The 20,950-nt window shown below is 42.7% G+C and overlaps 1 protein-coding gene across 1 annotated transcript in view; it reads right to left on the reverse strand.

Annotated features, from left to right (window-relative positions):
* The window catches only part of GRM8 (glutamate metabotropic receptor 8), a 687,390-nt gene that overhangs the window by 9,420 nt on the left and 657,020 nt on the right, over window positions 1-20,950 (reverse strand). Inside the window, exon 9 of the mRNA XM_061640177.1 lies at window positions 5,618-5,864. Within this exon, the coding sequence (XP_061496161.1) occupies window positions 5,618-5,864 (247 nt within the window). The remainder of the gene's footprint in view (window positions 1-5,617; window positions 5,865-20,950) is intronic.

The following is a 20,950-nucleotide window of genomic DNA, read 5'->3' on the forward strand; positions in this document are numbered from 1 at the left end:
TCCCAATGTTGCTCCACAATGGAGCTTAAAGGGCCTCAGTTAACATGTGTGGGCTGGGAAGCACAAAAGACTGGTTGTACTACTGATCCAATGCTTACAGCTAGAGGGAGTTTGCCCACCCAAGGGGAGCTACAGGGACTTCACACCTTGGTAGCAAGTATGCCCACACTGGAAGTATGTGGTGATAACTGGCCTTAACTAGTTTATGTTGCACATGTTTAATTAATAAAGTTGTGGATCACAGGTGAACCCATGTGCCATATTCATATCTGTGTCTTCCATTCTGGAGATGTGAGAGCAATAATCAGAGCTTAGAAAGTTCATTTTTAAAAGGAACCTGTTCTAGTTCAAGTTCAACATGTCCACAAAGGAACTAATTCCAGTTCACATTTGTCTCTTTACAAAATGAACTAGTGCATGTCACATTCCGGTCAAAATTCAATTTGAATACATCCAAATGATCCTAAGCATTTTTTTCATCATTCAGAATGTTATAAATAGGCTGTGTACCAGACTGTGTTGAATCCTGGTTCCCAAACAAAATCAGGCTGATTTGAGTCAACCCAGGATTCAGCTGGATCAGGCTCAGGCAGCCCCAATTGCCCTGGGCTGCATCAGCAACACCTGGAACGATCTGGGGCTGTCAAAAGGTGGGGCAGGTGGGCAGGGAAGGGGGAAGGAGGATATGTGCAAGCAGCCAGAGTATTCTCCTACTTCCCTCCATCTTCACTGCATGGTTAACCAGGCTTTTCAACCCTGAAGATGAACTAGAAATCATTCAGTTTTACCCCCAAAACAAACTTAATTCATGTTCAGTTCACTACAGCAATTATGGGAACTACTTTCAGGTGTAATTGAGAGATTCTTGCACTAATTCAGTGAACTTTGTTAAACTGAACAAATTCATTTCAAGCACTGATAATAATGAGATATACAATCCATATTGTGAGAGAAAATAAAAGAAATAATATTTATGTTTGAATCAAAAGCATTTGGGGGAAAACACCCTAGTTTCAAACCAATTTTAAAATGTAGTGTATTGTAAAAATGTATTGTTAAAGTGCTGTTATGCCCCTTAGGTCACATGAATCGTGACAGAGGCTGAATTCTTCTTAAGCACACCCATATGTAAATAAGTCCTGCTGAATCCATATCCCACTGAAATTATATTCTATTGAACATATGTTCAGGATGGGCCTGTTGGGCTTCCTTCCTTCTACCGCACCATACTTTTTCCTAAAATGGTGTCATTGTTGCACAAAGACTAGTGTGCCGTGACTGTCACTGCAAAAGTAGTTTGAGACCTCAGGGTCACCAACTGTTAAAAGAAGGAATATTTTCTAGATGGCATTCTGGGTACTATTATAGCTAGCTAGCTTAAACGAGCAGCTTTAAAGAAACTCAACAATAAGTGTACCAGTGCCTCTCAAAAGTTTCCACAAATTATTTTGTCAGGTGGGAGGAACATTAAGATGGTCTAATAGCTACAGGATGACTTTTGAAAAAGCAGAGAGAATTCTGAGTGCCTGTCTTTCAGGCAAGACAGCTCAATTACGTCGGGGGAGGGGGGCTCCCTAGAGTGGGAACGTGTTGGATTTCTGAATCTCCCTGCTTCTTGAACAGTTAAACTACAAGGATCAACGCTTTTGAAGGCAAAAACTGGAAATGCGCTTTAAACTCATCTCGGTGTTTTAGGACTGAAGCCAGGATAGGACAATAGTAAACACACAATTTGCTGCACATTATGCTACTGGAAGAAGCAGATTTCCTTACAATTGTGGCTGCGCTCGTGAAGCACATTGCTATCATTTAGTGATAGCTCAAGACACAGACTCCTTTAGATACAGCCAAACCTATACATTACCTAGTAGACTCACTGTCTGAGTGTTGATTGTTATGTCACCAAAACAGTAACCAGGACCAGTGCCAAAGGGCAGCCATGTCGGGCCCTGGCCAAGGGCCCCGAGGGCCCCTTGTTAGGGTGGGGGAGTAGTGCTCCCCTTCTGAGATCCATGGCAGGGTCCCTGTCATGGATCGCAGGGAGGGAGCTGCCCGCCTGCCTGCTCACTCACCGGCCCACCTGTGCCTGCTCGCTTGCCCTCCCTGCTCACCCCCACCCGCCTGCTCACTCACTCACTTGCCCACTCACTTGCTTGCCTGACAGCTCGTCCCCACCCTCCCACTCGCTTGCTCACTTTTCTGCTTGGCCTCCCACCCCCTGCCCACCCACTTGTTTACTCACTCGCTCTCCTGCCTCCCTCCTGCTTGCCCACCCTGCCTGCCCACTCTCTCTCTCTCTCAATCACCCTCTTGCACCCCAACCACTCACTCACTCGCCCCCTGCCCTACTCCACCCCACCCGCTCGGTAGGTAGGTAGGTGGGGCGTGCGTGTGGGTGGGCACCAGGGCAGGCTGGTGCCCAAGTGCCCCAGCATGCCTGGTGCTGGCCCTGACAGTACCATCCACACACAAGGAAGGTATTAGCAAGCTTGGAGGAACCCCAAGGTTTGCTGAAACACACACAAAACTTTTAGAAGAATAAACCCAAGTCCTCCCACTCACTGACCTACCAAACAGCCCGATGAAGATGGAACATGCTCAGTGGACATGGAACACTGGTTGAAAACCAGGTTGGGGAACGTAATGGAACAGAATATCTTACAAGAAGGTATGGCTATCTGGCTGGAAACCTGAACAGGAGCCCCCCTCCACCCCACTGTACCATTTTGTTGCAGGTTCCACTTTAAAAAAATATATTATGCAGAGAATTTAAGCTACTTGGTTCTGTCATCAACCAGACTGCATGTTCCTATACCGTTCACAATTCATAAGAGGATTTTGATCAAGAAATCAAGAAATACCCATTATTAGCAACTGTATTGTGATTATTTGATTAATATTTTTGGTTTTCTTTTTGCCTTTTAACTTCTAAGCTGCTTTGAGGGGGGGGGTTCTGACCAAAAAGTGGGAAATGTTTAGAAAATGTAAACAAGCAAAATAAATCCCTATGCTAAGCATTGCCAATCTTCTTATCCAAAAATGGCCCCATTATCTGTAATTCTTTCATGGCATGCAAATGTCCAGAAGGTATAGCTGCTTTCACCATAGTGTGCACTTTCTAAATTGTTGCCAACCATGCAGGTATTAAAGGCACAGGAGCAACCTTCACGATCTGGTGCCACCAACTTCATCTTTGTCCTCCATCTAGACCATAAGTTTATACCTCACTTTAAAAAAAGAAAAGAATGTAATGCCCATTATAATTCATGCTTCATGCTTCAGTATGTGCAGTACTGAGGACTGGTTATTTTGTTTTAAAGCATATCCTTTTCTCATTTCAAATTATGAAACAAAGTAAAGCCCACAAAAGCCAGAGAACAGGAATGTTCAGATTTTGCTAACAGGCTTTGCAGTTTTAGGATTGAGGGTGCTGAATAAAAATGAGGAAAGTACTTTTTGTTGCTTAGACGTTTGTAAAACCATGCTATTAGAAATGAATCTTTTCCATTAAAATACCTTTCTTCCTTTTTTACCATGCATGTAACAAAATACAGACTTCTATGTGGTGAAGGCAAATTCATCTTTTGTATTGAGGCCTTTACTTTGCTCAAATCCATATCACTTTTTAGAGAAGTAAGAGATGTAAATAAATAAATGTCATATAACATGCTATGAAACATGCTTCCATAAAGTGCAATAACTAGCCTCTTGAAAGAGTTATTTAGAGATGTGCCAGGATTCATGGACCGGTTCCAGAAGGGGAAGATCAAGCTTTCCTAATTACATACTTTATTAGTGGAGAAATGTGTATATCAGGACTTAGAACACAGACAAAGGATGAATTACAGATACTCAGTTACCAGTTGGTAACTTACAATGGTGTGTGCGTATGATCACTTGGGAAGTTGCTTGTTGGTGTCATCCTACTAAGTGGCAAAAAGAATCTTATCATTCCTCTGCTTCTCAAGGTGTGGAAGTGTAAAAAGATTCCCCATACCATTTGGCAAGACAATGGAAATCACTGGGTTACCATGTGAGCCCTCTTAAGGCATTCAGCCTGGGCATGCAAAGAAGCAAGTGGGAAAGTTCAGGGTAAGCCTTACAACCTTGATGATAATGCAAATGCCAAGCACACTCCTTGGCTAATGCATAATCAGTGCTAATCTGAAGGGGACTCATTCATACAGTTTCCAACATAAGATGGAAACTCTAAGTTTCCTTTGGGCCACCAGTTACAAGGCAGCATGCTTCCTCTGGAAAAGTTGACAGTATGTGGCCAGAGTTAACCAACATGTTTGAAAACTTTTTATTTTGGGGTTGTCATTTCCATGTTGAAAATCCTACACATGAGTAAGGCAACTCTCTTCAGACTAATGCACATCATCATCAAAGGGGGTGGGTTATATGTGTACATGCCTGAAGAGGGCTTTAGTTACATCCAAACCATGGTAAGATCTCACACTGGAAATTCTTGTTGGTCTTCACTCTCTAAGGGCGCAATCCAACTAGTACTTGTGCTGGGCTGGGGGGAGTTGGATGTGATGGATCCCTGGCTCATCCGACAGGCTCCCGGTGCTACTGGGCTCTGCTGACAGGAGCTTCTCATCCTGGCTCAGCCGTGGGGCCACCGGAGCCCTGCTGGCTCAGCTGGGGGTCTGCCAGGGACAGCCAGCCCAATGGATGGAAAACCGGCGGAAGCCAGTGGAAGGCCCCCAAATGGGGCATTCTGGGGGTGTGGCAGAGGAGGAGCCGAGGGGGAGGACTTGCACATCCTCCTCATGTTCGGAGCATTCCTGTGGGTCCCAACCCAGGTAAAATTTCCGCCTGCCAGCAGAGTAAAATAATTTCCATGGTGGTCAGTGGTGAGTGCTTACTCCCCAGTAGTGGTATTTGCAGAAGCCGGCTTTTACTTTTCCAGTCCCTGCACATGGCTCCTTACTGAGCTGGCGTTCAGCTAGTCCAGCGACTCCAGAACTGGGAGTAGATGCTGGGAGCTTTCTGCTGCCCACCCCCTCCTGCCGGCTTCCCATGATTGGATTGCTCTGTAAGCCAGCATTTTTGTCCTAGAAAAAGATTGGCTACTTATTGCAACACGGAAAAACCAAGGCTTCATGGTGAAATAATTTGATCTTCCTTAAGACGGGGTGTGTGGGAGGGAAAGATGATGCTCAAATTGTCAAAGTATTCAGAAGGTCAAAAGGTGAAATAAGTATGGTATTATCTAAACAGATACTTGTAATAACTATCTGTATGGATAACATCTCCAATAAATGTAATGCAGGAATTTGAAACCAATTCCATATTATCCACAAGGCTTTTGAGCTACACTTTGGCAAAAGTGTAATAATAAGATTACCATCATATCAATATTGAATGCATCAGATCAACATTAAAACTTTTTTAAGTGGAGTATTTTATAAAATGTGCATTGGTTTTTCTGTACAGATGTTTTTTTTAAAAAAAACCTTAAAAAGTGGGTACATGAATTTTGACACATCTCTGGGTTCATGCAGGGCAAGCCAAGAGAAAATTGGGGTTTATTAAACATTCCTGTGAACGTACATCTATTAGGAAGTGCTGCCACTCTTGACCATGGTTAAGTCTACGGATGACTTACTGTTGGTTTCAAGACTTTCACAAAGTTCACTTTTGACCTCGCCATTTGGTCTGTCATTTCCCTTTTGGATCAGCTTGCTTTGCATTGTGGCTGCTGTGACAACAGCCTTGAAACTCCTCTTCCGTTTTTGAACATTTTGCTCTGGATGAAAAATGATAATATAAACCTTGGGCATGTACAGCATGCCCAGAGACACAGAAGCACTTAAACTCATGGACACTGTAAGTGTTGTTGTCTGGATGTACATCTAGAAAAGAGAAAACATGATACAATAATATAGATTAGTGCGGGTTTGGCTTATGGAAACCATTAAGGCAAACACAGAAGCAAACTTGAAAATACTCACGATATATATTGCTTCTAATTGGAAACTTGTGACATTACACTTTTAACAGACTGTATTAGAGAGAGTCATTGTGATGTAGTGGTTAGAATGTTAGACTAGGACCACATCCACACCATAAATTTAAGGCAGTATTATACCACTTTAACAGTCATCCTGGGAACTAACAGAATCCTGGGAACTACAATTTCCAGACAATCAATTCCCTCTTCCTAGGGAACTCTGGGAACTGTACCTCTGAAAGGGGAATAGTGGCCTCCTAACAACTCTCAGCACCTTTAACAAATGTTATTTATTGCCTGCTGAATATTTTGGTTCAATATATATATGTAGTTTATGAAATAACATATCATTTTTACAAATATTCTCCTTAAATGTTTTGTTCATTTGGTAATACTACGCACCCCATTCATTCATCATTCCTTTTTGTTCACGCAATATTGCCAGCTGATTACACATCTCATCCTGGATCATTCAGTAGACTTGCTATTGTGTGTTGTTAATTATACCAGTAATCAAAAAGTCAGTTTTAAACAACATAATTCTGTTTGACGATTATTTTTAAAAGAAGAAAAGATAAGAGTATCTTACTATGCCCTGCATGACTTAAACAAAACTCCCTTTGAACGTCTATATGCCCTGAGACTGATAAGGAGGGCTATTGTGAAAGCCATTCCATGTCCTTATTGATAAAGACTTGCTGATGCTGATATTCCATCTTGTCTGCTGTGTTTTATCATTCAGCCGTACTAGCACATTCACCTAAAACTGCTCTATAAAGATATTCTCAGTAGTAATTCCAATCTTTCTGTTCAGATGCTTTACTAGAGGTGGAGTTCTGTTTCAGTTAGACAGAAGACAAAATAGAAAGCAGAAGATGGAGAAATCAGAGATTGGGGCTGCTTTCACACATGGGGCTGATTGTGTTAGTTTAATGGATTAAAAAGACAGTTCTTCTATCCCAATTTCTAAAATCCCTTTCACACTGCAGTACCTGTTGCGTTAAGGAACAGCAGATTTTTCAGCCGATATGGTGGCATTTTGCGCAACCATTTTTCACACGGCTTGTTTTCATCCCTCACCCGTGCGCACTGTTCCCCACTGTGTAGGAGATCTAAGATCTCGTCCCATCATCATGCAAGCCCTCTCCCTTTAGGATCTGACTTTTTAAATTGTTTGAGTTGTATCAAGACTGGGGTGTGTGGGGGAGATGCTGCTGCTTTTTGTGCCAATGCCGGATACCGGTACAGCGTTCATCAGGCAAAAAAACCAGCAACTCTGCATGACTAAAGGACAGGAACGCACTGCATGCTGGGATGCCCGTCACATGAGTGGCTGCAGCTAGCAAAAAACTTCTGCGATCTTCCAGGTTCCCAGCCTTGCTAAAGGATTACTTTTGGTATCATTTATCATGGAAATGTGCACTAAACTTCCACTACATTCCACTAGAATTCTGGAGCTAGCTTGTGCATCGTGTGAAAGATCAAATATAATGCGCAAATTACCAGGTAAGAAATTGTCAGAATAATGGAATAAAGTGCAGTGTGAAAGCAGCCCTAGCATAGCCACAATAACAGCACATTTTGTAATGTCGTTAGTTGCAAGACCAACAGTTTTCCATTCCATATTTTCAGAGCTTGGAAAAGTTACTTTTTTGGACTACAACTCCCATCAGCCCACTCCAGTGGCCATGCTGGCTGGGACTGATGGGAGTTGTAGTTTTAAAAAGTAACTTTTCCAAGCTCTGCATATTTTATCTTTTGAGATAACAGACCAGTAGCAGATGGCGTGATGGGCCGCTGTTGCTCCACTGACCTCCAGTCGGTTGTGTCACAGTGCTGCTTACTGGGAGGTAGAGGTGGCATAGCTAGGCGACAGTGAACTCACTGCCACTTTGCCTTTCCCCCTCTATCTTCTGGCAAGCAGCAGTGATGTGACCAACTGGAGGTCAAGTGAGTGCTCCCACCCTACCCTACCTCACCAACCACTACTGCTACAGACAATCATGATTCTCATTTCAAGTAGTTAGGTAGAAAGTGTGACCTGCTACATACACAGCCACTTAGGTGCACATTCTTAACATGTATCTATAAAGTGCTGTGCCTGTTTATGTGAGCTGTTGTGCATCGAAACAGAATTGTTAACAGGGTAGCCTTAGAAGCAAGCATAAATTGTCACTTTAAATTATGCTCTTTGCTTTGTGGAAAATCATTTCCATAGATGTTTGTACTAGAAGGTGGTTTTCCGTAGCAGCCTGATGCAAAGTGCCATGTAATTTAGCTTTAACATTTGATTGCATTTGTATCCTGTTTGACTGCCTGACAGACGAAACCAATGTTATGTTTTAGGCTTTTTAATTACTCTGCATTGTAAGTGGTTTTTGTGAGCTCCTTCCTTAGCTTTGTAAATAAGCTGTTTCAGCAAATAACTTTTTTTAAAAGCAAAAAAATCAATAATCTAAGAGCACAGAGCCAGTTCAGTTTAATACACTATTAAGCTCTGAATAACCCTCCTTGGTGTGTCGTACTGTACTGGAGAAGCAGTAGTGTAATTCCTTTATTCGAACCAATTGAATATTGCAGAATAGCAAGCTAGCAGACACACCCTCAGCCGGGATATTAAGCAAAAACGGGAGGGGGGTGGCAGGGAGAAGAGTGAAAGATGATGATGATGATTACATTTACACTCTTCTCCAGGAGGTCCCAACACTTTAGAATTCAATAAAAACAGTTACAACACATTACAGTTACAGGAATAGGGTGGGGCCCTGAAAACACCGTATGAGATGTGTTTGCTGGCCATGGAAGAGATAGGGCCTTCTCAGTAGTGGAACCCAGGTTGTGCAATTCCTTTGTCCGAGGCATTTGGTTGAACCCTCTCACTGTGTCTTTAGGCACCAATTAAATACTGCACCTTCCAGTCATTTGCTCTGAAATAGTTTGTTCTTCTGATTATTGCTGCTTGTTCTTTCTTGCTTTAATACGTTTGCAGTTTTTTATGAGTTGTTTTGCTTCATTATGTGTTGCATGAGTATTATTAGCAGCCATGGGGCTTCTATTGTAGAATCGAAAGGCAGGATATACATATTTTTTAATAAACAGTAAACTAGAAGACAATTTCTCAGTCACTATTAGTTTTTGTACTTTTCAGGTAAAAAAAATAAGGCTCAGATATTATTTTCCACTTAATAACAAATAGCAATTTACCAAACTACTTTTTAATAGAGAACACCAGTTATAATCTACCCACATTCACATCATTAGCACAAACGTGTCCAATAACAATGTGAATTAATTACATTATCATTTGAGGTTTAAAGCCAAAAATGCTTTTGTACCCAATAGGCACTGTTAATTAATCCAGTCTGCAGGTACATGTACTGAATGCTAATTAAAAGTGCTGCCCATAGAGTAAATCAACTAGGAAATTTGGCAGATGGGCAGCCTCTCAAAATAATTTCAAACAGACTGGCAAATCTTCAAATACAATGTAGCTAAAAATATGGGAACTTAACATTTTGAAACATTCAAAATTCAGGAAGTCAGCCTGGAAAGCTTTAAATTATTGACTTCATATTCACAGCCCAAATAATATAGCTTAAGCCTGAGATGTGTTGATAAAATGAAGCTGGTGTTGAGCTTGATTTCTGTCTCCACAATTTAAAAAACATTATTGTTTGATGCCATGATTATTCATGAGACAATTGCTAGAATGTGGGAATGTTGTCCAAAGAAGTAAGTTTCCTTCTTTTGATATGAAACTTAGGACATGCACCTGTATTGGAAATATGCCTTTAATATTTGTCACCTTTGCTTGCTTCCTTACTGAAAAGATAATAATAATAATAATAATAATAATAATAATAATAATAATAATAATAATAATAATAATAATAATAATAATAATTTTATTTATTGGTCGCCTATCTGTCCAGGTTAATGGACACTCTAGGCGACTTACAATAAAAAACAATACATCAAATACAATATACAAAATAAAACACAGTCATAGTCAATTTAAAATCAGTTTCCAATTAAAACATCATAAAACTAACCCTCCCCAATCCCATAGGCCTGCCTGAATAGTCAGGTTTTTAAGGCTCGGCGAAAACCTGTCAGGGAGGGAGTATGTCGAAGATCAAGAGGAAGGGAGTTCCAGAGGGTGGGGGCCACAATCGAGAAAGCCCTCTCTCTGGTCCGCACCAGCCTAGCTATTTTAACCGGTGGGACCGAGAGAAGGTCTTGTGAGGCTGATCTTGTCAGGCGGCATAATTGGTGACTCTGGAGGCGCTCCTTCAGATAAACTGGGCCGAAACCGTTTAGGGTTTTAAAGGTCAATACCAACACCTTGAATTGGGCCCGGTAGACAACTGGTAGCCAGTGAAGATCCATTAACACTGGAGTGATGTGATCACGGCGACGGCTGTGATTGATCAAGCGCGCCGCCGCATTCTGTACCAGCTGTAACTTCCGGACCGTTTTCAAGGGTAACCCCACGTAGAGCGCATTACAGTAGTCCAAGCGAGAGGAGACCAGGGCATGTATCACTTGTGGGAGCAGATGAACAGGAAGGTAGGGACGCAGCCTTTGTATCAGACATAATTGATACCAAGCTGCCCGACTCACTGCTGACACCTGAGCCTCCATGGACAGCTGGGAGTCAAGAATGACCCCAAGGCTGCGGACCTGGTCTTTCAGGGGTAATCTCACCCCATTAAGCATCAGGTCTGTAATACCCAGCCTCCCTTTGTCTCCCACAAGCAACACCTCGGTCTTGTCAGGATTCAGCTTCAGCCTGTTCTCTCCCATCCATCCACTTACGGATTCCAGGCACTTGGACATGGTATCTACAGCCAACTCTGGTGAGGACTTAAATGAGAGATAGAGCTGAGTGTCATCCGCATATTGGTGACACTTCAGCCCAAAACTCCCAATGATGGCCCCCAGCGGTTTCACATAGATGTTAAACAGCATGGGAGAGAGGATAGAGCCCTGTGGTACTCCACAATTAAGAGACCAAGGGTCTGAAACCTCATCTCCCAAAGCTACCCTCTGTTGCCTATTTGAGAGATAGGAATGGAACCACTGTAAAACAGTGCCCCCAGTGCCAAGATAAGGTAACCTCACTTTAACCTGAGAGGAAATCCAGGAATGAAAAATAAGGGCTTGTAGAATACCAATACTATTGGATGCATACTTTTAATTCTGCAATTATTAACCTGGTAAGAGCTTTGGTTTAATGTTATGTGCTTGTTTATTGCATATGGCACTAGTGTTAGAGTTCAAGTGTTTGATACAGAAACCTATTAAATGAAGTACACTTTTTTCAGATGGTAATTTTGTAGAGCATCTTTACAGCATAATAAAGCTGTTCTCTTTTGCAAAATGATGGAAGCTTAAATAAGTAAGAGCTGGTTATCCCAGTGGCTGGATAAATGTGGAGTAGCTTTGGGCTGGCAAAACTGTGCAGACACAACCAATGAATTATGCTAATGGGCATGGCCTCAGGAACAAGGAAATGGCTCAAATAAATCAACTAAGAAAGAAAGAAACAGTGCCCTTTAGCCTTTAGACTTCATTTCATTTTAAATGCGCTCAAGGATCATGCTTAATTGTCATTATGATGGTAAAATCCAGTGCTTAAGTCAGTGGAAATTTATGGAAAGAGACAGCATGGTACTGGAAAAGCAGTACAATTGTTTGGATATATTTTCCCCACCCCCATGGCTCTAGAACAGGTCTAGCCAACATGATGTCCTCCAGAAGTTCTGGACTGCAATTTCTACCATCCTTGACCATTGGCTATGCTGGCTGGGGCTGATGGGAACTGTAGTCCAAAGCAGTTGGAGGGCACCACATTCACTACCACTGACTGAGAAATTGTAAACACTTTCAAACTCTTAACATATGAAGATGATGATGATGCTTTGTTGGAGTGTTCATATGAGGCAGCTTGCAAAAAGTCTTGAAAACATTTCTACAGAGGCCAATCTGAGAGAGAGCTACCCCAATGAGAAAGCTTTCATTAATTTTTCATTAATATTTGTCCATTTGTGTTGAACAATCACTCTGAGGGTCCATTTAAAACAATGTTTTTGGTATTTGCATGATCCTAGCTCTTTTCATGAGACCTTTTCTCATGGCGGGAAGCAGTGTAGAATGAATGTGTGAATGGGAAGCAGGGTTGCACCCACTTCCCTTGCCTCTGACCTCTATACCGAGCTGATGAATGCATAGAAATTAAGGTAGGGACATGGATGCAATTTAATCCCCCACCCATATATTAGTTGTGCACTATTACCAACCATGTGAGAAGGCCTCGGGCAGAGTTTCTCAAACTATGGTCTGTGGAATGCTGGTGGCCAACTGGTTCAATTCAAGTGGTGTATGGACAGCTTAGAGAGCCAGTGTGGTATAGTGGTTAAGGTGTTGGACTTTGACCTGGGAGCCCAGGGTTCAAATCCCCACACAGCCATGAAGCTCACTGGGTGACCTTGGGCCAGTCACTGCCTCTCAGTCTCATGAAACCCCTATTCATAGGGTCGCCATAAGTCAGAATCGACTTGAAGGCAGTACATTTACATTTTTTATGGACAGCTTGCAGAATAGTCAAGAATAACTGTATTTCACCATGCCCCTGATTCATACTTTCCTGATGATCATGGAGATAAGACGCTGTTTTGACCAGGGCTAGAATACTGAACAGGAGAACAAGACCCTGGTCAAAACAGTTGAATTTCACATTACAGTGCTCGTTTGTACAATGATGCCAATGCTGAAGAAAAAGAAATGTAATTAAAAGATCACTTATGTATGTGTTTTGATTTGTAAAACAAAACAAATGTTTATTAAGTGGTCCACTGAGACTCCTCAGAATTTTCAAGTGAACTGCTAGCCTTGTGTAAAGCATGTTATTGATAATCATGTCAGGAGGTGGTTTAAACTAAACTGTTTTTTAAAAGACAATGTTATGTATGAATAACAAGCTTCAGTTCTGCACATCTGAAATATTGTTACAGCAAACACTCTAAAGAAAACGTCGCTTCTCAAAGCATCACTAATATTACTAATGCTGCAATCTAGGCACACCTATGTTGGAGTAGGACTCATAGAACACAAAAGACTTACTTCTAAGTAAATATGTGCAAGATCCGGCTGTACGATAAAATAAAGACAAAATGACTGGCAAATATCTCTCTTGTTGTCTTTGTTGAACTGAATGAGTAAATGGGAAGCAGGAAGGAGCAAAACCACACAGCGCGTTCTAAAGTTCCCAAAAGGAAAGGATTCTAGAGCACCCTAGAGCACCCTAGAGCACCCTAGCGAACACCCTAGAGCACCCTAGCGAGCACCCTAGAGCACCATAACAAGCACCCTAGCAAGGGAGCCTGCTCCATGAGCTAGAGGGAGCCCTCGGCTGATGAAGCATCAAGGCCCCAGCTGACAAAGTGTCAAGGTGAGTTAAGCAGCAGAGCGAGTTCGGCAGCAGGGTGAGGAGGCCAGGGCCCCCCACTTTGCCCGTCTGTTCCCTGACCTCAACTAAACCACAGTCCCCAACCCATTAACGTAATAAACCTTAAACAAAACTATGCAGGCAAGAAGCCAGCAGGGGTGTGGGGACTTTCCAGTGTTTTGCACTGCCTGCAGCACGTACGACTATCTGCCTGTTGGACAGAAGTCGTGGGTGTGCTCTCGGTGCAATGAGCTCCTGGCTCTCCGGGAACGACTTCATTTCCTTGAGGCCAAGGTGGCGGACCCGGAAAAGCTGAGAGAGGCAGAGAGGTGTGTGGAGGAGGCCTTCAGGGACACTATAGCTGTGTCCCACTCCAAGAATAATAGCTCTCCTGCTATCATGGAGAATGATGGTCTCAGGGAAGGAGAGCATCCAGCTGAGGAAGAGGGAAATGATCCCTTAGAAGGGACCCATTCCTTGGGGGATGAGCAGCTATCCTCTTGTGCCGAGGATATATCTCCAGGGGGTGGAGGGATCCTTGTAGTGGGCGATTCAATTATTAGGAATATAGACAGTGGGGTGTGATGGGTGTGTAGACCGCAAGGTGATTTGCCTGCCTGATGCGAAGGTTGCGGATATTGGCCGTCATTTAGATAGTTTGGTAGACAGTGCTGGGAAGGAGTCAGTGGTCGCGGTGCATGTTGGCACCAATGACATGGGAAAATGCAGCCGTGAGGTCCTGGAAGCAAAATTTAGGTTGCTAGGTAGGATGCTGAAAGCCAGGTCCTCCAAGGTGGCTTTCTCTGAAATGCTACTGGTTCCACGCACAGGACTAGCCAGACAGGCACAGCTTTGTAGTCTCAATGCGTGGATGAGACAATGGTGTCGGGAGGAGGGGTTTGGATTTGTTAGGCACTAGGGAACATTTTGGGACAAGCCAGGCCTGTACAAAATGGACAGGCTCCACTTGAACCAGAATGGAACCAGACTGCTGGCACTTAAAATTAAAAAGGTAGCAGAGCAGCTTTTAAACTGACTGAGGGGGAAAACCCGACAGGAGCTGAGGAAGGTCCGGTTCGGAATAAACCTCCCCCCTGGGATAAAGACCAAAGAAATGATGAAATCTTAAAAGGGGTAGGCCTAGAAGTAGGCATTGTGAGAGCAGGGGCACAGGATATAAATTCAGAAGGGCAAAATTACCACAGGCCTAACCACAAGTGCCAAAGACACTTGAAGAGAGACACTGCTTACAAGTGCCTGTACGCTAATGCTAGGAGCCTGCGAACCAAGATGGGAGAACTGGAGTGCTTGGTCTTAGAGGAGAGCATTGATATAGTGAGCATAACGGAGACCTGGTGGAATGGAGAAAACCAGTGGGATACGGTTATCCCTGGATATAAGCTATATCGGAAGGACAGGGAAGGACGTATTGGTGGCAGTGTCACTCTATACGTGAAAGAAGGCACTGAATCCAGCAAGCTCGAAACCCCAAAAGAGGCGGACTCCTCCACAGAATCGTTGTGGGTGGTGATACCATGACCCAGGAGGGATTTAATACTGGGAACGATCTATCGTCCCCCTGATCAAAATGCTCAGGGAGACCTGGAGATGAGATATGAAATTGAGGAAGCATCCAAACTAGGAAATGTGGTAGTAATGGGTGACTTCAACTACCCGGACATAGACTAGCCGCATATGTGTTCCAGTCATGACAAAGAAGCAAAATTTCTAGATATTCTAAATGACTACGCCCTAGACCAGTTGGTCATGGAACTGACCAGAGGGATGGCAACCCTGGACTTAATCCTCAGTGGGGACCGGGACCTGGTGCGAGATGTGTTGTCAAACCGACTGGGAGCAGTGACCATAGTGCTATTAAATTAAACATACATGTAAATGGCCAATTTCCAAGAAAATCCAACGCGGTCACATTTGACTTCAAAAGGGGAAACTTCACAAAAATGAGGGGATTGGTAAAAAGAAAGCTGAAAAACGAAGTCCAGAGGCTCACATCACTCGAAAATGCTTGGAAGTTGTTTAAAAACACTATATTAGAAGCTCAACTGGAGTGCATACCACAGATCAGAAAAGGTACCAGCATGGTTAACAAGCAAAGTCAAGGAAGCTCTTAGAGGCAAAAAGTCTTCCTTCAGAAAATGGAAGTCTTGTCCGAATGAGGAAAATAATAAGGAACACAAAGTTTGGCAAAAGAAATGCAAGAAGACAATAAGGGATGCTAAAAAAGAATTTGAGGAGCACATTGCTAAGAACATAAAAACCAACAACAAAAAATTCTATAAATACATTCAAAGCAGGAGACCATCTAAGGAGGCGATTGGACCCTTGGATGATAAGGGAGTCAAAGGTGTATTAAAGAACGATAAGGAGATTGCAGAGAAGCTAAATAAATTTTTTGCATCTGTCTTCACAGTGGAAGATATAGGGCAGATCCCTGAACCTGAACTAACATTTGCAGGAAGGGATTCTGAGGAACTGAGACAAATAGTGGTAACGAGAGAGGAAGTTCTAGGCTTAATAGACAATATAAAAACTGACAAATCACCGGGCCCGGATGGCATCCACCCGAGAGTTCTCAAAGAACTCAAATGTGAAATTGCTGATCTGCTAACTAAAATATGTAACTTGTCCCTCAGGTCCTCCTCCGCGCCTGAGGACTGGAAAGTGGCAAATGTAATGCCAATATTCAAAAAGGGATCCAGGGGGGATCCCGGAAATTACAGGCCAGTTAGCTTAACTTCTGTCCCTGGAAAACTGGTAGAAAGTATTATTAAAGCTAGATTAACTAAGCACATAGAAGAACAAACCTTGCTGAAGCAGAGCCAGCATGGCTTCTGCAAGGGAAAGTCCTGTCTCAGTAACCTATTAGAATTCTTTGAGAATGTCAACAAGCATATAGATAGAGGTGATCCAGTGGACATAGTGCACTTAGACTTTCAAAAAGCTTTTGACAAGGTACCTCACCGAAGACTTCTGAGGAAGCTTAGCAGTCATAGAATAAGAGAAGAGGTCCTCTTGTGGATAAGGAATTGGTTAAGAAGCAGAAAGCAGAGAGTAGGAATAAATGGACAGTTCTCCCAATGGAGGGCTGTAGAAAGTGGAGTCCCTCAAGGATCAGTACTGGGACCTGTACTTTTCAACTTGTTCATTAATGACCTAGAGTTAGGAGTGAGCAGTGAAGTGGCCAAGTTTGCTGACGATACTAAATTGTTCAGGGTTGTTAAAACAAAAAGGGATTGCGAAGAGCTCCAAAAAGACCTCTCCAAACTGAGTGAATGGGTGGAAAAATGGCAAATGCAATTCAATATAAACAAGTGTAAAATTATGCATATTGGAGCAAAAAATCTTAGTTTCACATATATGCTCATGGGGTCTGAACTGGCGGTGACCGACCAGGAGAGAGACCTTGGGGTTGTAGTGGACAGCACGATGAAAATGTCGACCCAGTGTGTAGCAGCTGTGAAAAAGGCAAATTCCATGCTAGCGATAATTAGGAAAGCTATTGAAAATAAAACAGCCGATATCATAATGCCGTTGTATAAATCTATGGTGCTGCTGCATTTGGAATACTGTGTACAGTTCTGGTCACCTCATCTCAAAAAGGATATTATAGAGTTGGAAAAGGTTCAGAAGAGGGCAACCAGAATGATCAAGGGGATGGAGCGACTCCCTTATGAGGAAAGGTTGCAGCATTTGGGGCTTTTTAGAGAAAAGGCGGGTCAGAGGAGACATGATAGAAGTGTATAAAATTATGCATGGCATTGAGAAAGTGGATAGAGAAAAGTTCTCCTCCCTCTCTCATAATACTAGAACTCGTGGACATTCAAAGAAGCTGAATGTTGGAAGATTCAGGACAGACAAAAGGAAGTACTTCTTTACTCAGCGCATAGTTAAACTATGGAATTTGCTCCCACAAGATGCAGTAATGGCCACCAGCTTGGATGGCTTTAAAAGAAGATTAGACAAATTCATGGAGGACAGGGCTATCAATGGCTACTAGCCGTGATGGCTGTGCTCTGCCACCCTAGTCAGAGGCAGCATGCTTCTGAAAACCAGTTGCCGGAAGCCTCAGGATGGGAGAGTGTTCTTGCACTCGAGTCCTGCTTGCGGGCTTCCCCAGGCAACTAGTTGGCCACTGTGAGAACAGGATACTGGACTAGATGGGCCACTGGCCTGATCCAGCAGGCTCTTCTTATGTTCTTAGAGAACCTCAACACTCCATGCTAAAAGAAGAAAACTGGTCAATCAAGGTACCTGAAATGGCACATGGCAGCCTGTGATATAGTCATTCAGACGAGGATGAGAGAGATAGAAACCTACTCTGCCTTGTCATCCAGACAATAGGTCTCTTCAAGTGTTAATGCTTCCATGTTACTCAACACAGGAGCAGGGAGGCACCAAGTAGCCACACATCCTAGCATTCACACAAATAGCACAACAAATGCTTTGCGCACATCCAAAGGCTCCCACATGACCCAGAATCCCGAGCAATCAGGGTTTAAGGTCACATAGGCCTTCACTAATACAGCTGAATGCATGAAGGCTGCATCAGTACAGACAGCTATGCTGGTTGTGTGAAGATTAGGGGCAAAGTTATTTGGTGCCTCCTCGCTCCCATGCTGAGTAATAATGAAAGATTAATACTTGAAGACAGCTATCATATTCACAGAATCTAGGTGTTATAGGAAGAAATTCAGATAAGACATGGGTGGGGAACCTTTTTCAGACTTAGGGCCACATTTCCTTCTTGGAAACCACCTGAAGGCCACATTGTGGAGCATATAGGGCCGATGATGGGTGGGGCCAGAGGCAAAAATGGGTGGAGCATTGAATGTAAATGCTACATAGTTTTGTATGGTAGGCTAGTTTTATACACATCATTCTCCATCCTGGCAAGCAAAAGGCATTATCAATGTTCCCAGACATTCCAGCCAGGCAAAAGCATTCAAAAGGGTGCAAAGTAGGTGCTATGAGTGGTTGACCTGGTGTTGCTGAGGAGGTAGACTAGACCCAGGCAGAAAAGGCCAGACAGAGATGTCTAGAGAGCCACATTTGGCTCTCAGGCCTGAGATTCCCCACCCTCAAGAAAAGACCATGGTCCTTTCTTTGCTATTGTTTAGCATATTAAGAACTCAAGGTTGAAACAATTTTAAACATGTCAATTGCCCTATCATTTATTGCTAGCACATCAGGTTTAGTGGACACCCATAGTTTAAAATATTCTAATGTTTACACTGCTCATTGCACTAGAGTAGAAAAGCAGCCACATAAGTTGGAATCAACTTTGAAGGCAGTCTATTTCCATTTTCATCAATGTTTAAAATATCAAATAAATCTGAATAATTTCTAACTAGATAAATTGCTTCTTCCTGGTTAGGCAAACATAACTTAATTTTGAATCTCATTTACTTTTTGCGAACAGCTGATTTGAGAACTTATCCTGCACATCTTTGTTAAATGGATACATGAATTTCACTTTCAGTCATCACCACCATGTAGGCATCTTTCTTAAGACAAAGCACTGGGTATGGATTCCATTTCCTCAACAGTTTTGCATTTCAGAGAAAGAGGTTCTTTGACTTTATTACGCAATTGGTTATGATGCTGTACAAGTAGAGCATTTCTGCCAGGTTTAATTCATCACAAAGGGCTCAATTGTAAAGTGTTGACTTAATTCTTGTGCAGGCAAATCCATTGATTTAAATTGGCACTTTGGTGGAATAATTACTTTAGAAATGAGCTTGTGGTTTTTGGAATGTATTGGGAACACATAGTTTAAATTTCAGTGATTCCTCTCTTGCTCTGTCTCCCAACCCACCCTCCAAAGTTAGGCTAGCAAGAGAGTTGGCATTTATTTTTTAATCACACATGAAAAGAAAAAAGTCTTCACGAGAAAAATCAGATCTCTAAGTCTGACTCATTGCAGTTTTATATTCACTAATAGGAAAAAAAACCTTGCGGTTTAAGAATGTGCCTTTAGCCCACAAATATTTCTATCAAACTTTAAAAAGCAGGGAAATTGGGCAGCTATAGTGAATGCACCATAGGAGCAGGAGACCTGACCTCGTCTCTGAGATATTGTACTGCCCTACAAATTGGTCAAAATGCAAACACAATATGGGTTTGTCTTTCACAGTCCCATCCACCTCCTGCGTAGCTTGGAAGAATTTGGTAACGTGCCTCTGAGCATATGGTGAGTGGTGGCAACACCTGCCATCTCCAAAGATGAATTACATTTTTGTATATTTGTTGGTGTTCTCCTTACTTTGCTTCATTCCTGTGTTACTACTGTTTCTACAGAGAATCTAACCTAGAAAATTATATTTCTCTCATTCAGGCTAGAAATCTGTGTGAAATTTATTTTTATTAATTTCAAAGCCTTTTTATTGGTCGATGTCATATGATGTTGTAGCTCAAACTTATGGAAAGCATCAAGTTGGGAGAGGTTGGAATATAGGACTATATGTCCCACCCATCTGACAAATTTGACCTGTATTGGGTAGGAAGGATAAGGATTTGGCCCACTAGCCAGATCAAGTTCCCTACTTTTGCCTTAGACTTTTTTGTAGTTTTAGCCGTTTAACAGAACGTAATAGTAGGAAGAGGATTTTAGTATTCTGGAGTGAACACCTTTTTTCTGCCAATGGTTTAATATTGTCCATTGGGGTTATTATTTTGTATTTATTTAGGCTTTTGCTCAAAGTGGGGTCTTACTGTTGGCGTTTATCTTATAATATTTCATTTATGCCAAGGGTGGGGAACATTTTCCAGCCAGCAGAATGGATCCTGAGGGCCCCCACCCTAAAGAACCACTTTAGTGGGAGGATGCCTGCCTATCAATTACTTGATGTCACTATGCCAAGTGGTCCATTTTTCTTTTGGAGCACAGCTTGAGTTCAAGACATACCACAAAGGAAGATCTGAGCTGATCCAAGTGGGGCTTGAAGTAATTGCTGATTAGCTGACTGACTTTAAACCCTGCTTTCGGCAGAAGTCGGCTGCATGACAGAGTTCCTGTTGGGGAACTCTATAGTTCAGCCAATCCCAGCAGGCTTGCTGTCAGGGCCTAACAGCTGATCGGTGGTGACAGCAAGCCATCCTTGCCTGGAAACAACTGGGCGTGTATTTTAAGGCTCCCAGTTGTTCCTTGACAGTTGCTTTTTGACGTGCCCCACACCTACTGTTGTAGATGACATCAGGTGTGTGTGTGGGGGGAGGTGAGCACTATTTCAGAAAAGGCCTTGCAATCCAAATTAGGACCTATGCTGGGGCCAAAGGCTTCCCATCCCTGATTTATGTCTTTCAAAATTGTATTTGCAATACTGTATGCTTTGCATTAATTGCATGTTCCCTAGAAGCATTTTGTGTAACACGATACATGCATTTAATTAATAATGACACTGCGTGTGTACCAGAAAAATGTGTGTGAGGAAGTCATAGGGCTTTGTGAGCTAGCTCCACCTCCCACCACTGTGCCAGCCAGCCACACATTTTGCACATGCCAGGGATGGAACGATCTG

This window comes from Rhineura floridana, chromosome 8 (genome assembly GCF_030035675.1).
Source record: "Rhineura floridana isolate rRhiFlo1 chromosome 8, rRhiFlo1.hap2, whole genome shotgun sequence".
In the NCBI taxonomy this organism is placed as follows: domain Eukaryota; kingdom Metazoa; phylum Chordata; class Lepidosauria; order Squamata; family Rhineuridae; genus Rhineura; species Rhineura floridana.